The sequence below is a fragment of the Arachis stenosperma genome, chromosome 5, assembly GCF_014773155.1.
Source record: "Arachis stenosperma cultivar V10309 chromosome 5, arast.V10309.gnm1.PFL2, whole genome shotgun sequence".
Classification (NCBI taxonomy): Eukaryota; Viridiplantae; Streptophyta; class Magnoliopsida; order Fabales; family Fabaceae; genus Arachis; species Arachis stenosperma.
The window spans coordinates 25,514,758-25,530,283 of record NC_080381.1 but is presented as its reverse complement, the minus strand read 5'-3'; the positions used below and the strand labels follow the sequence as shown (position 1 = coordinate 25,530,283).

The window sequence follows — 15,526 nt, the reverse complement described above, 5'->3', positions numbered from 1 at the left end:
TTATAGTCAAAATCTACATTTGTACACTTTTTTTCTTTTTCTTTTTTTTTTTTAAATAAAGAGCTGAACAGAATAAAGTATAGCAACAAGAGAAAGTAAAATGCTAGACAAATAAATAAAAAAGAAAAACTATAGATAATCAATAATATTTTTGAACAATGTAAATTAATAGGGTTAAAATAGTAAATTAATCTTAAATTTAATTAGTAGCATTAAATTAGGGTATAGTATATTTTTATTTGATTGATGGTTGTTCATATTGTTTAAGATGGTCATTGTTTACCTAGCACTTTCCAATAAAAAATCAATCCATAATTCCGTAGTCATTTCTGATATTGCTATCAATAATCATAGAGATCAATAGCTACTCCATTTTTTGTAGCTCCTAATCGACATGGTGATTATTTCTGCTACATCTGTTTCTTCATTTTGAAGGTTCTGTCATTCTTTTTCAACTAAGTATTTCAAATAATAACAGAAAAAAAATCAATCAACTACCTGTTACATTCTTCCTTTTTTAAAAGTACACATGTTCAACTCTCAAAGTGTTACTTAATTGTTCCTGGAACAGCCTATAGTTTATCATAGGTAAACAACAAAGTACACCACAGCTGCCAAGTAAACTCACAACCAAGGAACAAGTGGTGAATATTCTCAATATCTTCTTACATAATACATAAATCTTATTGTTTTGATCAATAACGTCTAATCTACATAACTTCTCTTTAGTATTAACCCTGCCGACTAACACAAACCAAGAGAATAACTCAACTCATGGTGGCACCAAGCCTCTCCAAATAGCACTAGTGAAATTATAGCTTGTAATATCTTCCGAGAGTGCTTTAGCCTGCAAAATATGCATAAAAGATTAGTTGAATAAACACTTGATTTATCAAATTTTTACACTAACTGGTCTTCTCTCTCTGCTGTTAATTTTCTTTTTAACCAAGTATTTCAAATGATAGCAAAAAACCAATCAACTACATATTACGTTCTTTCTTTTTTTAAAGGTGCACTTGTCAAACTCTCAAAGTGTTACTTAACCCTTGGAACAACCTATAGTTTATTACAAGCAAGCAACCAAGCACACCACACATGCCAAGTAAACTCACAACCAAGAAACAAGTGGTGAATATTTTCAATATCTTTTTTACATAATATACAAATCTTATCATTTTGGTCAATAACGCGTAATCTACATATTCTTTTTTTAGTATTAACCCTGCCGACCAACACAAACTAGGTGAATAACTCAACTAATGGTGGCACCAAGTCTTTCCAAATAACACTATGAAACGATAGATTGTAATACCCTCTTGGAGTGTTTCATCCTGCAAAACCTGCACAAAAAATTTAGTTGAATAAATACCTAATTTAACAAATTTTTACACTAATCGGTCATTTTTCTCAGCTGTTAATTTGACTAATTGTAGAACCCCACAAAGTTAGTTAACTGATTTGAACTTCCATTGGAATATTTTCCTTCTCCATTGAAAATTTCATATCCACTATAGCCCATCCCGAAACATATAATCTCCTATAACAAATTCTTTTTTATTTGAGACCAGAAAAGCCTTGAAAAAGTGACCTTTAACACACCAAACAGTAGCCAATCATCCTTCCAAAATCGAATCCTTCTTCCATCCCTTATCTCCAAAGATATCCCTTTGATCATTTTATATTTCACCTCCTGCTCCTCTATCTGTAACTAACATATATACTTTCAAGGACCTCATCTTTTAAGTATAGGCTGACAAGAGAGTAATTCATTAGGATTCAAGCTATTATAAGAGCACACAATTTTCTTTCATAATGGATAACCTTCATTTGAAAATCGCTACCAATACTTGAACACAAGAGCTGTATTACAAATCACTGCATCACCCACTTCCAAACCTCCTTGCCTTTTTGGAGCTTGTACTATTTCTCACATCACTACAGGTAATCTATATTTGTCATCCTCCTTACTCCACAAGAGCCTTCTCTGCAAAGAAATCAACTTCTCTTTTTAGTAGGCTTAGTTCTTCTCGTTGAAAAAGGGAAGTCTGTTGTTTGACTGACCTTCTGTTAGAGTGTAGGCAACTGTGGTTGTTTTAAAATCCGTAAAATTAGTAAATAATTAATTAATAAATTAATTATTAATAAAAAAATTAGAAAAATTTAATTTTATAGTTTAATAAGATAGAACTAATTAAAATAAGAATTTTGACACCAATTTTAAAGAATTTGTCCTAAGATTGGATTGAATGGGCCGAACCAGGTGAACTGGGCCCGTATTGGGCCCATGGCCCAACCCACTTAGCCCAATATACTAAATAGAAACTCCTTCTTCCTCATTCATTCAGCAAGAACGCTGAAGAGAGAAAGGAGTCCATGGAACCCTAACTCAAACTTTCACTTAAACTTCAATTTCATAGATTTTCCTACTCTGAACTCCGATTGCCACACCGTTTGTGGCCACGCGTCTTCCTCGACGAGCTCTACAAAGCGCAGTTCTTGTTTAGGTATGAAACTCACTTCTCAATTTCAGTTTTCTTCTCCCCAATTTTGAAATTCAATGTGAATGCATGTTGAATTTTGTATGATTTCAGTGTTTAGGTTCGAATTAGCTTATGAGTTTTGTCGGATTCAGCTCATTTGAGTTATGGACAAGGTAAGCACCCTCAAACCATTGGTATATATGTTGAAGTAGTAAACTTTATTTTGATTATAGTGGTAATTATGATAATAGATTGAAAATTATTATTGATGGAGTCAAGTTTGAGAATGTGGAGCTTGGGTTAAGCTTTGGAGGCTATAGGGCTGTTGGGTAAGATTTAGGAGTCTTGGAAGCTTGGAAAACGTTGTATTGTGAGGTGTTCCAGCCTTTAATGAGGAATCGGCCAAGGTATGGTTTTGGTTTCTCGTTTTAATATAGAACATCTTATGAAAACTTAGGTTAGACGACCTAGGATAAGTTGAATTACGAGTTTGGAGCATGTTTAATGATTCAATTGACAATGTATGTAGAATTCATGCTGCTTGATTAGATTTAATGAATCATGATGTGAACGTGATTATGGTTGGTGAAATAGTTTGATGAATGATGATTTTGAAGGTGATGAATGAGAAAAATGAATATTGATAAATTGAGAATTGTGTGTGTATAATTGAGATTTTTGGGATAAGTATGATTAATTTGAGGTATGGATGGTTGTGATAGGATATGGGCTGTGTTGGATGTGGTTGTGTCATCTTGAGTGGTAAAAGTTTGATTTTGGTAAAAGGAATTGGTAAAAATAAAGGTTTGAGATTGGTTGAGAAAAACTAATTTTTGACCGAACTTCGGCGAGCCAAAACTCGACTTCCAAACTCCCAAATTATTTCAAATTTGTTTCATCTGAAAATTAGGTCCGTGAAGTTTATGCCATTCAAAAAATGGATGAAAAAATATTTTAAAATAAAAAAGTTATACTCGTCGGAAGTTCGGAGTGGAAAATTGAAAATTCTGCAGCATTCAATATTTTTGCCATTCTGCATAACTTGCGTACGCGACCATTGCACGCAACGCGACTAACCCTTTCGGGTTGAGCATCTCGCGTACATAAGCTAGGTGCTTGTATATGCAAGCAAGGAAAAACTCACTCACGCGTATGCGTGGCCCACACGTACGTGTGACCTCTATTTTCAGCAAGGTTAATTTTTGTGTTTTAAAATCCAATTTCGAACCTCTAAACCTCTATTTTTACTCATCTATCCCCTAGACCTTAGTGGTGTGCCTAGTGATAAGGTGAATCTAGGAAGGGATGATAACTTGGGGGGTGAATTAAGCTTGAAAAATGACGAATTAAGAATGAAAAACACGAAGATGTGACTAAATTGAAGGGTGAATGTTGAGACTAGCAATGACTGGGTATGGCCAGAATGGTTGAGATGGCAAGGTTTGGGTGCGAACCCGCTTGCGTGTTAACTTGAAAATGTGTTCGGATGGCAAATTAAGGACGGAGGATTCCCTCACTTGTCGTGATGGGGATGTGGGGAAGGTGGAAAGGCACTCTCCTTCATATTGTTTACCCCACATTCTTCTCTGGTTACAAAGTGGAAAGGCACACTCCTTCGATGTGGAAAAGCACTCTCCTTCGTGAAACCTCCAGGAAAAGGTAGAAAGGCACTCTCCTTCGTTAAAGTTCTTCCTGGAGATGCGCAATCTAGAGACAAATGTCTGGGTTAGCTACCAAAAATGTGTTGGGTTTTGATAAAGTAACCGACACGTGAGCTCACGGCCAGTAGGATAAACATTCATCATATGCATATGTATATTTTGTTTGCTTGTGCATTAATTGGGCTTGCCTATGTGATTATTATGCTAACTTGTTAAATTGCTACCTGCTGTATCTGTATTCTACATGTGCTTGTTTTGCCTATTTGTTTGTCTCTGTGGTTCTACCGGAGTTGGAGGATTGGAGGAAGGCAGAGAACTGAGCATTTTAATTAGAGTTGGGTTAAGATTAAGAACCTTAAAGGACCACCCTGTTTATGGTTTCAGTTTTAAATATTTAAGTTTTATAATTTTGAGGGTCGGAGTTCTAGGATTGCTTCTGGCTTTTCCGGGACCTTATATATTATGTATGCGGCACCGTTACCATATTGAGAACCCCCGGTTCTCATCCCATACGATATTGCTGTTTTTTAGATGTAGGTCGAGAGGCACTTCAGAAAGCGTCTGTAGTTCATTCTGCAAGCGAAGTGTTATATCTTGGGACTCCGTATTTTGAACTTATATGTTTATTATTCTGTATTTAGATTCTCCTCTGTATATTTAACTTTATTTTGTTCCTCTTAAAGGTCGATGTGGAGAAATAGGTTGTTGTTTTATCTGTTTTGGGATATTTTGGGTTATGTATATTTGTGTAAATATTCTCCGGCCAACCTTGGCTTTATAGGTTGAGCCTGGAACTTGAATATTTTGTATCTTTTGACGCTCCCTTTTTATTATTCATATATATATATATATATATATATATATATATATATATATCTTACGTTTCTTCATACGCAAGTTTTTCGTTTACGTGAGCATTGCGCCCTTTGTTTTAAACTTTCCTTCATAGGTTTCTACATAAAGTTTCCTTTCAACTATATATATATATATATATATATATATATATATATATATATATAATTTTACTTTTAGAGGTCGTAATACCTCACCACCTCAGCTTTACGACTAAAGCGTAAAGTTCTGTGTGGTAAAGTGTTATAGTTGTGCCCAAGTTATTCGCCATTGGACCTTTGCTCCAAGCTGTGAAGCTTGATTCTTTAGACCTTGTCTCTAATTCCAATTGAAGCTTATAGAAGGCTTAGAGAAGGGGGTTGAATCTATGACCTTCTTTTATATTTAATGATTAAGCTTTCAAGCTAGAACTCAAATTGCAACTCTGTTTGAACTACGCAGCGGATTATTTAGGAGACAATTTCATTGTGTCTTATGAATTTCAGAAAAAAGAACAGATACAGAAACGAAGAAGATAACATAGTCATGTATCCTGGTTCGGCTGTTGTATACAATGCAACCTACATCCAGTTTGCATTACAACATTGGTGGTATTTTTACTATATTAACACCAATTCCCTAGGACTCACATAATCCTATCTGGGCACACAAGTTTCAACCTAAACTTGACTTGGTTATGCTAATACCTAAAATCTTTACAATAAGTGCTTACCTAACTTAGCAAGGGGCACCTCTCAAGTACATGACACAAGACAAAAAACACAACCAAATGAAATCTAAAATCATTCTTGGCTTTTCTCTCAAGTGTTCCTCTTAGCTTTTTTTTCTCTCTGTGGCTCTTTCTCAATGACTCTCTTTTTACCTTTTACCTCTCAAAGAAAATACTGAAAGATATACATTGAAACTGAAATACAAAACTATAAAACATGAAGAAGATGATGAATAACAGCATTAACACTACGAACAGAACCCAACAACATAACTCAGGACTTTGTTCTTCATCTTAGCAGAGTGCTCCCTTTAGTGTAGGTGCAATGCTTCCAAGACTTCAAACTCAGTAGTGAGGTTTCACATACAACTCTCTATTCGGGTTTTCTCTCCTTGAGCTCTCCTCATAATCCTTTTCTTTTTTGTATCTTGATTAGAACCATAGTTAGGATTTCTTTAAAGTCAACTTCTTGGACCTTGAGCTATCAGAAATTATCCCTCATTTTTTTTCAATCAACCCAAAAAATTAGGGATTTTAACATTGAGTTATTTACTTTGACCGAGGTCAGCAGAGCATTAGAGTAGTGTCTTCTCAGTCAGAATCCTAAATCCACACCTTTGATGATGTGCTTTGGCCCCAAGTAATAATTTGAGCCATTGATTTCAAGCAGACATAATCCATCACCAGTTTCTTCTTCTTTCCAGAAATGGAGTCGCAGAGAGTAGGAGAAGAAGTGAAGAAATCAACTTGCATGCAAATGGAAATTATTTATCTTTAAACTCTGACTTAGCCTAACAAGGTTTGATTAGTGCGATTGGATATTGCTTTCTTGATGAACCTTTCTCTGTGGCACCAACAACCGCCTTGTTGTTCTTCACGTATCAACAGCCCTATGTCTCCCTCCGTGCAGTGCAGCCATCATGTCGTCCTCCACATAGCAGCAATCCTGTATCACTCTCCAACTTCGTGCCTTCCTCCACTGCTCCCTGCAGTTGACACTTTCTGTGTAACATGGTAGTTTCCAAAGGTGTGCAACAAATATACCCAGTTCATTTCATGGCATTCAAATTGAAGTAAATAATTCAGTGTTTTGGCGATTCAATATTAACTTTCTATATTTTTGCAATGTACAGAGTACCAATGAAAAACTGTTATTGACTTAGCTTGTAGACTTGTAGTCGTTGACTTGGTGGAATGTATTGTAGCTAAGAATTATTGATCTTTAATTTTCATGAATAATTACAAAGGCTTTAATTTCTTAGTTGTTTTTATTGTGTTATGTTATGTCTATATAAACCAACTGCTTTGGATCCTCAATTGCAATATATCCTTGATTTTGTAAGTTTGGTCCAATGAACTTGTTCTGGAGTACACGCTAGACAAAGCAATGACATTATTTTTGGTATGCCTTAAGGATTTTGCAGAATTTGCCAACTCCAAAGATCAAGAAAATAATATCCCACCTAAGAAATGTTTCAGACTTCCATACAAGTAAGTACCATCGCATATAATACTGATACATATTAATTATTGAAGTGAGTTTTATCTTTGGACACTGACCAAATGCCTAAAAATTTACCGTTCACTGTTTCACATTGAGATCATCATTACTCTTAATTGTCGGATGAAGAGAAATTTGGTGTTGGTGTCATCAAATTTAAATCCTTTTGAATTACATTTCATGCCTTTTGCTAAGTATATTGATGAAGAATTATGGAGGGAATAATACCCAAGGGTTCATTTTCACTGATCTCTGAGAGAGTAATGTGATGTGACTCAAGGCATGACTTATGATATCCATGAGCATGTTGTTTAATTAGTCATAGCTAATGGAATTTATGTTGCTTTTGAACAAATGCATGAGATATACAGCTCTTCGAGTCTTTTTCACAAAGAGGAAAGAACCAAACTAAGCCTACTCTGTGTCCATAATCTCTACTGGTGCATATCCAGGCTGGATTTCTATCTCTGCTCTTCCCTTTCTTTATTAAATACAAAAATACAGACAGTAGACTGTAAAATAGAAATGAGCTAAGCTTTACTATGTTTGTGCTTTGACGTAGACTGATATTTATGAACAATTCTTTACATGCCTTCATATCAGATCTTTAAATCACAAGTTTAGTAATTGATAAATTTTGCTTATCTATAAATAGTTTGTGAGATGAGTTTTTCACTGATAATAGTTCTTGAAATTTCTCTGAAGGTTTGCTTTTTCATCAAGACCTTTACATTTAGGCGTTGGCTCTTGCATTAAATTTTATCCAAACAAATTTCTTCTTCATTGGAGAGCCCAAAGTTGGCTGTGAAATAGAATAAACTTTCACATGGGTCAAAAGTTACTTCATTGTAAAGCAAAGCTTCACCGTTTCTTTCACGTAGGGCTTAATGACATACATACAATCATTCATATTTCAATGTTTCACACCATTTTTATTTATTTTTTGTTTTGTTTGTTTGTTTCCAGTATTAGGTTTACTTGTTAGTTTGTGGTATTTAACAAATGACAAATTTTTGGGCTGATTTGTAGGATTGATAATGACAAAGTGGAAAACTATTCCATCACTCAAAGCTTCAATAAGCGGCAAAACTGGACAAAAGCTCTCAAGTACACCCTTTACAATTTGAAATAGGCTCTCTATTAGTTTGTTGGGAACACCAACTTTCAACCTCTTTCAGCAATTGTATTTTCATATTCTGAAGTGCCTGCTATAGATTCTTTGTACCCAGAGTGAAGCACTGAAGCCAACAAGTCTTAATCTTCAAATATTGAACATATGCTAACTAGGTTTTAGGCTTACACCACACCCAAATGTGTGCATAGAAATATTTAATTTTTAGAATATCATAGTATGACAAGTATTCAACATTTGATATTGTATGTGAAAATCTATTTAATAGCTATAGAAGTATAAAACTTCTCTTCCTATACCAAGTTCAATGTTAAACATAAACTGCTCTTCTTTTAGGTACATCAGCATAAACTTTTATCTAAAGAAAGACGAATTTCTTTAGAAATTCTATGTATATTATTATTATTATTATTATTATTATTATTATTATTATTATTATTATTATTATTATTATTAATAATAATAATAAAGTAAAATACATGTTAAGGTTGTCAAAAAAAGGATTTATGTTAATAGATTTTATTTTATTTTTTTCATTATGTAATTTAGTTGAATATAAGAGTTGTTAGAGTTTAGTTCAGTTGAATGCTATGAGGTATCACTTATATTGGTTGTTATAGTTAGTATTTTGTTTTTTCAATTGATTTTACTGAGTAATAAAAAAACTATATTTACATAATTAAGTTTATCAAGATTTAGAATCACTAGGAAAAGAATATCAAAGTAGATTAAAATATGAAACAAACTTATTACTTTTTTTACTAAATAACTAAAATTTATTTGTAGTACATACAAAGGACCAACGGGAGAAGAGGTAACAAATGTACTAGTGTTGATATGCAAAATATCCTCTAATATTTTTGTTATTGAATTCAAACATATTCAACAGTATCTAAACTCAAGTTCATATTGGATAATATCTTATATTTGACTTAAAAAGTCAAAGGAAATAACAAAAGAAAGTTGTATCTACAATGTTTATCTTCTAGAAAGAATACATTTTCACTTAAACAACAAATAAAACATGTCATGAAAGAATTGGATTTGCTTGACAAGTTTATAATAAACATGGTGATACAACTAAGTTAGCTTCAAGAAATCCCAACATATTATCTAAATTCTGGGAATCAACCGTGACCATGAATGATGGGATCTTCACCACCTGCTTTTCAAACCTGCCAACCAGAAACAGAATAAACATTTTAGAACCTATTCATCAAAGGTACTAACAAGTTCCTCTCCAATTACCCAATCACATCAAATAAAGTTTCCTATCATATAAATATATGGCTCGATTCAATTTTGCATCAATACATTAACCGTCTATAATGCACTGAATAAAACTTTTCTCTGCTTAATTTTAAATTGAACAGATCTTTTATAATCACAAAAAATAAATAATTCTTTCAAAATTTTTTAAGCTAATAAGGCATTCTGGTGAGATTTTCGAGTGAATTTTTTTTAACTGCTTCAACTAAATTAAACCATTCTATATAATTGTGATGATCCTATATCTTGAGTAATACTGACATTATATATATCTAAGAGCAATTATACTGAGAGGTTAATCTAACGTAAAATAGTTTTATCAAAAGCTTAGAAACGAAAGAAATTAGATTCTTGATATGACAATAAGCAAAAATAAACAACCATTTATAGAAAATTAGAAATTTTAAAAACCTAGATTTCGTCAAAAAGTGAATAGAAGACATGAAAAATTAACAAATTCGAAGCCCGCTTCTCTAATAGAAAAGCTCTACTTCTAATCATTTATTCAAAACAGCAAAAACCTTTCAATGACCATTGTGCTGGAAAAAAGAACTAATAGCAAAATTTGCATTTTCATACATAGAAAAAGGTGTGGATTCAACTTACAAATCAAAACACAACTTCACAACTCAACTCACAAATCACAAAGAACTAGTAACACAAATTTACAATTCAACTCATAAATCAAAAAATAAATTCACAACTCACATTTAAATATCAGAGTGAAGCAAACACAATGCAGAGTGTATGTAGAACAAACCTCAGGATTGCTCACATACATGTCACAATCCACATTCACCATAAACGGAGCATTTGTCAATAATCCAGAAATTCTAGTTTGTTCATAATTTTGAATCAAAAGACTCAATAATAAGTTTCATTCATGTCATATTGGAGTTCTAGGTATGAAGAATGATTAATTTAATTACCAACACATTCATAGCACCAACTTTGTAATGATGTGGATGTTCTGGTGTCTTCTCTCTAGATATGAGATCAAGTGGAGCACTCTATTTGGGACCCCTTCTTTGTTCTCCCATATAATACAAAACAAATAATACATAAAAAATGGATATAACACTGTCATTGATTATAGGTTGACATAATTATACATACCCTTAAGAAAAATAGTCATTGTTCGATAGGTAAGCAAATTTTATTAGATTTTATTAATTATATTGTAAGTCTTTCCAAGCTTGTGAGATATAATATAATGTATTCAAGTGGTAAAAAACTGGCAAATAAATGAGATTTCACTTTTTCACTTTATTTCTTTGTTCGATTCAGTATTATGCGCATATTTTGGGATTCATCACTTCACTCTAGCTACTTGCAAATTTTTTAATTCATGGGTAGGTTGGAATTATCTAAACTAGCATGTGTGATTATTATTACATAAAAAAGAGGACACGGTGGCATATTCGATCAACTATAAAACAACAAATTATTATTAATTGTAACTTTTATTATTTGTATGTGGTGTTAATGGTTAGAAACCGATGAATAAAATAAAATTAAAACTTTGTATACACATTTTCTATACCTTAACCACAGTGGGATGATTTCTCTGCTAAGTTTTTAAAAAGTCTACAAATTCTTAACAAGCTCACATGGAACAGATTTTTTATCTACATTTTAAATCTTCTGACAAAGTAGCGCATTCTCCTCCTGCATAAAGAAATAGTGTCATAATTATTTTAAGAAAATAGTACATACTATTCAAAATTTCAAATCACTATGTATTATTACCTTTATTTTCAACCTTTATTATTTAAATCCAGGGATGTCGCTATTATAGACTTTTGAATCACCTGAGAAGTATCTAAACGGTGCTCTAACTTGCACATTGAACTTTTTGCAGAAAGAAACCCAAAGCTTTGCAAACTCTGAAGTCTCCACAAGAGCATAGAAGGTATGAGGAGAGCAATCGTCATCGAAGACATAGCAAGAAAGATTGTTGACAGGGTAATCAAGCGCCAATAATTAGAGAACAGTGTTGATTGTTATGATTGGTGGTTCAAGAAATGGATCTGCGATTGTGACAAACAGGTCGAAAGGTGAAAGATAAAAAGCCCAAAGGAAGAGACGAAATCAGGTCGAAAGGTGAAATATGAGGAACCCGAAGGAAGAGACGGTTAAGTAGATTCTTGTGTGTAAAGGAGTCCATTTGGTGGAAATGGTGGTGCGGAAAGTGAAGGTGAACCATGACTCATAGAGGAGAGCGAGGAAGGAAGTGAGAGTGAAGAGGTTGTAAAGAGAGAAGAGACGGTAAGAAAGAAGCATGAGAAGGAGGAGAAGAGTGATGGAATCCAACTAATAAGTAAAATCTTGCTCTGAGAACGAAGAGGGAAATGTCTGTTGAGGATTCGGATTAGAATCATTTTTCAGCAGATAACACTAAAGCAAAATTAAAACTAAAATTAGAACAACATAAATTAAAATTACAACAACACTAAAATTAGAACAAGCACAAATTAAACACCAAACCACAAATTAAAATTAAATAATAAAAAAATAGCAACCACAAAGTTACATGAGAGAATATTGGAATAGAGAACATAACCACAAATAATAGAACCATAATAATTAAAATGATTAAAACAACAAATCATAAAAAAAATCAAAAGTTAGGACAGAGAATGCTGGAACTGAACTGTAAATTACCTGAGACTCCATTCTAGATGCAGGGGACTGTGTCGACGAAAATTGTGGGGCTAGACAGTGAAAACGGCAGACTAAACGACTACAAGCAAAAGACAGAGAGTGGCAACTGTAGGGAGGAGCAGAGGAAGGCACAACGCTGGAGAGCGATACGGGGTTGCTGCTACGTGGAGGATGACACGATGGTTGCACTACACAGAGGGTGACACAGGGCTGTTGATGCGTGGAGAACGACAAGGTGGTTGCTGATGCATGTTGCTACTGCGTGAAGCGTGAAGAACGACGGAGAAAGAGCACGACTGCGAGTAAGGCTGGAAGTGAGTCAAGCCAGCTCATGAGCCAGCTCGAGCTCGAGCTCGACTCGTTAATAGCTCGATAAGCTGATCTCGTGAGCTGGTGAGCCGAGCTTGAGCTTGGAATTGAGCTCATAAATTAAATGAGCCGAGTTTGAGCTTGGATAAGCTTAGCTCATTAGCTCGTGAGCTAGCTCGATTATATATATATATATACACATATAAGATATATTTTATATATTTAATCTATATTTTAATATTATATATACACATTAAAGTAATAATATATAATTTTGTATATATATTTTGATTTATTCATTTGTCAATACAAAAAAAATTGTGAGTCCCAAAATGAATTTTTATCAAGTTTCTAGTTTCTATTTTTTAGGAACAGAAAATATAATTATCATTTAGATTTTTAATAAATTAGAAACCAAAAGACAAAGAAACCTAAAGGGATAAAAATCATGAAATATAGTGTGGCGGTACAGAGCATCTTTATATTCACAAACCACAAATCATAATAGTCATTGGTCAATGATAATGAACAGAGAGAACCAGAGAGGAATAGGAAGAGTTTTTTCCAAAAGAAAATCTCTTGATTTGCAGTGAATCGTTGATTTACATCATTCTCTCAAATAGCAAATTGGTTTGTTCATCGATCTACTTTGAAAAATTCGATTACTTTGAAGTCTGATCTTTCTTTTTCTGGGAATCAATTATCAAGTAAGTTATATTTTTTATGTTCTTTCAATTTTTGTTTTTCTCTTTTTGTTTTTTTTTTAATCTTTAGAGTTCTTTTTTTATTGATTGTTCAACATAATTATTGTTCTACTGACAGTATCATAAAAATTTCTGAACTTGAAAATCAATTGTTAGTGTCTGCTTCAAATGAAAACGCAAATAATACACAAAATGAAGAACTACTTCTTCCTATTAATGGAATATCATCACCAGAAATACAAGTGGAACTTGAAGCAGAAGCATTAGACAACAATGAAGGAGAAAATTAAAGTGGAGAAGATGAAGAGGTAGAAGACAATGAAGATGAGGGTGTTATTCACAAAAATAAAAGGAAGAAAACCTCCTTTGTCTGGCAACATTTTAAAAAAGTGAAATTATCTAATGGGGTTGTGAAGAATCAATGTGTTCATTGCAAAAGAAAATATGCTATAACTGACTCAAAAGCTATAAGTCAATTGAATAGGCATTTGAAGAACAATTGTCATGGCTACAGAAAAATAATGTTGGCAAAACAAAAAAAAAATTGAACTTCCCTCAAAGCGATTCAGTAGAGCATCCAAATGTCATTAGTACTATGTTAGTAACTCCTAGTGGAAAGTATGATCATGCAAGACAAAGAGAAGCAACTGCACATTGGTTAATGATGCACGAGTATTCATTCAGCATTGTTGAAGAATTTGGTTTTTCATTGATGATGAAGTGCAATAATACAGCTTATGAGAAGATTGGTAGAAAAATGCTGAAAAGTAATTGTCTCAAAGTATATGAAGCTGAAAAGAAGAAGTTAAAGGAAAGTTTAAAATATGTGAGTAAAATCAGTTTAACTACTGATTTGTGGAAATCACAGAACCAGAAAATTGAGTATATGATTATCACAGGTCATTACGTTGATACAAATTGGATACTGCAAAAACGAGTTCTTAGTTTTGTTCATGTTCCTCCACCTCGACGTAGAGTTGATATTGCAGATGCCATTTTCAAATGTCTTATTGAATGGGGTATCGAATCAAAGATTTATTCTATACCTGTAGATAATGCATCCTATAATGACTCATGCTTAAGGACATTGAAGGACATGATTTCAAGGCATAGAAAATTGCTTTGCGGAGGAAAGTTGTTTCATGTGCGATGTTGTGCACATATCTTAAATTTACTTGTTCAAGATGGATTGGGGGAAATAGCAGGAACAATTGAAAATATACGTGAGAGTGTGAAGTTTATCAATCAGTCTGAGGCAAGGTTGCGTACATTCTCCGAGATTGTTCAACAATTGCAACTTCCTGGGAGAAAATTGATTCTTGACTGTCCTACACGATGGAATTCAACTTATCAAATGATATCTACAGCATTGCACTTTAAGGAAGTCTTCACTCGATTCCAAGATCGTGAGCCAAATTATAGATATCTTCCTGACCACGAAGAATGGGATAAAGTTGAAAAAATAGCTGAAGTTCTACAAGTGATCAATTGTGCAACCAATATCATATCTGGAAGTAAATATCCTACTGCCAACCTTTATCTTGCTGAGGTATTTCGCATTAAATTAATTTTGGATGAAGCTGTTAATAGTGGACCTTTTTTCATCAAGGAAATGGCTGCCAAAATGAAACTGAAGTTTGATAAATATTGGAGTGAATGTAACCTTCTCATGGCTGTTGCTTCTGTTTTAGATCCCAGATGCAAATTGACAGGTCTTAAAATGTGCTTTCAGCAGATATATAGGCAAGAAGCTACAAGAAATATGACATTGGTGCATCAAATCTTGACAGAAATGTATCAAGAGTATGTCATTCTAACCAACGAGCAAGAAGGATCAACTTCATTGAGTGCAAGTGGCGAAAGTAGTATCAACTCTACAATGAAAAGTTCAAACTCCTCACAAACTGGGTGGTCAATAATGATAAATTTTGTAAAGGATGAAGAAGTAGTTCCAACTTTAAAATCTGAGTTAGAGACTTACTTGGATGAACCAAAATATTTTCAAATAGAACATGATGTAACTAGCTTCAGTGCTTTAGAATGGTGGAAGGTCAATCGTGGAAAATATAGGATATTATCTAGAATGGTAGCTGATGTTCTTGCTATTCCAATCTCAACTGTGGCTTCAGAGTCAACTTTTAGTGCTGGTGGAAGGGTAATTGATACATTTCGATCCTTACTAAGTCCGACTACAGTTGAAACTTTAATTGTGGAGGAGATTGGCTTCGAATTTTTTATGGCCTAA

The 15,526-nt window shown here is 33.5% G+C and overlaps 1 protein-coding gene across 1 annotated transcript; it reads left to right on the top strand.

Moving 5' to 3' along the window:
* The first annotated feature begins 13,876 nt into the window (after window positions 1-13,876).
* On the top strand, window positions 13,877-15,526 carry LOC130980601 (zinc finger BED domain-containing protein RICESLEEPER 2-like). Its single transcript, XM_057904260.1, has one exon. It carries the CDS (start codon window positions 13,877-13,879, stop codon window positions 15,524-15,526), a length of 1,650 nt encoding a protein of 549 aa, XP_057760243.1.

What these genes read in the sequence shown, in the direction of transcription:
- LOC130980601 (XM_057904260.1), top strand. Translation starts at nt 13,877, where the DNA reads ATGTTAGTAACTCCTAGTGGAAAGTATGATCATGCAAGACAAAGAGAA.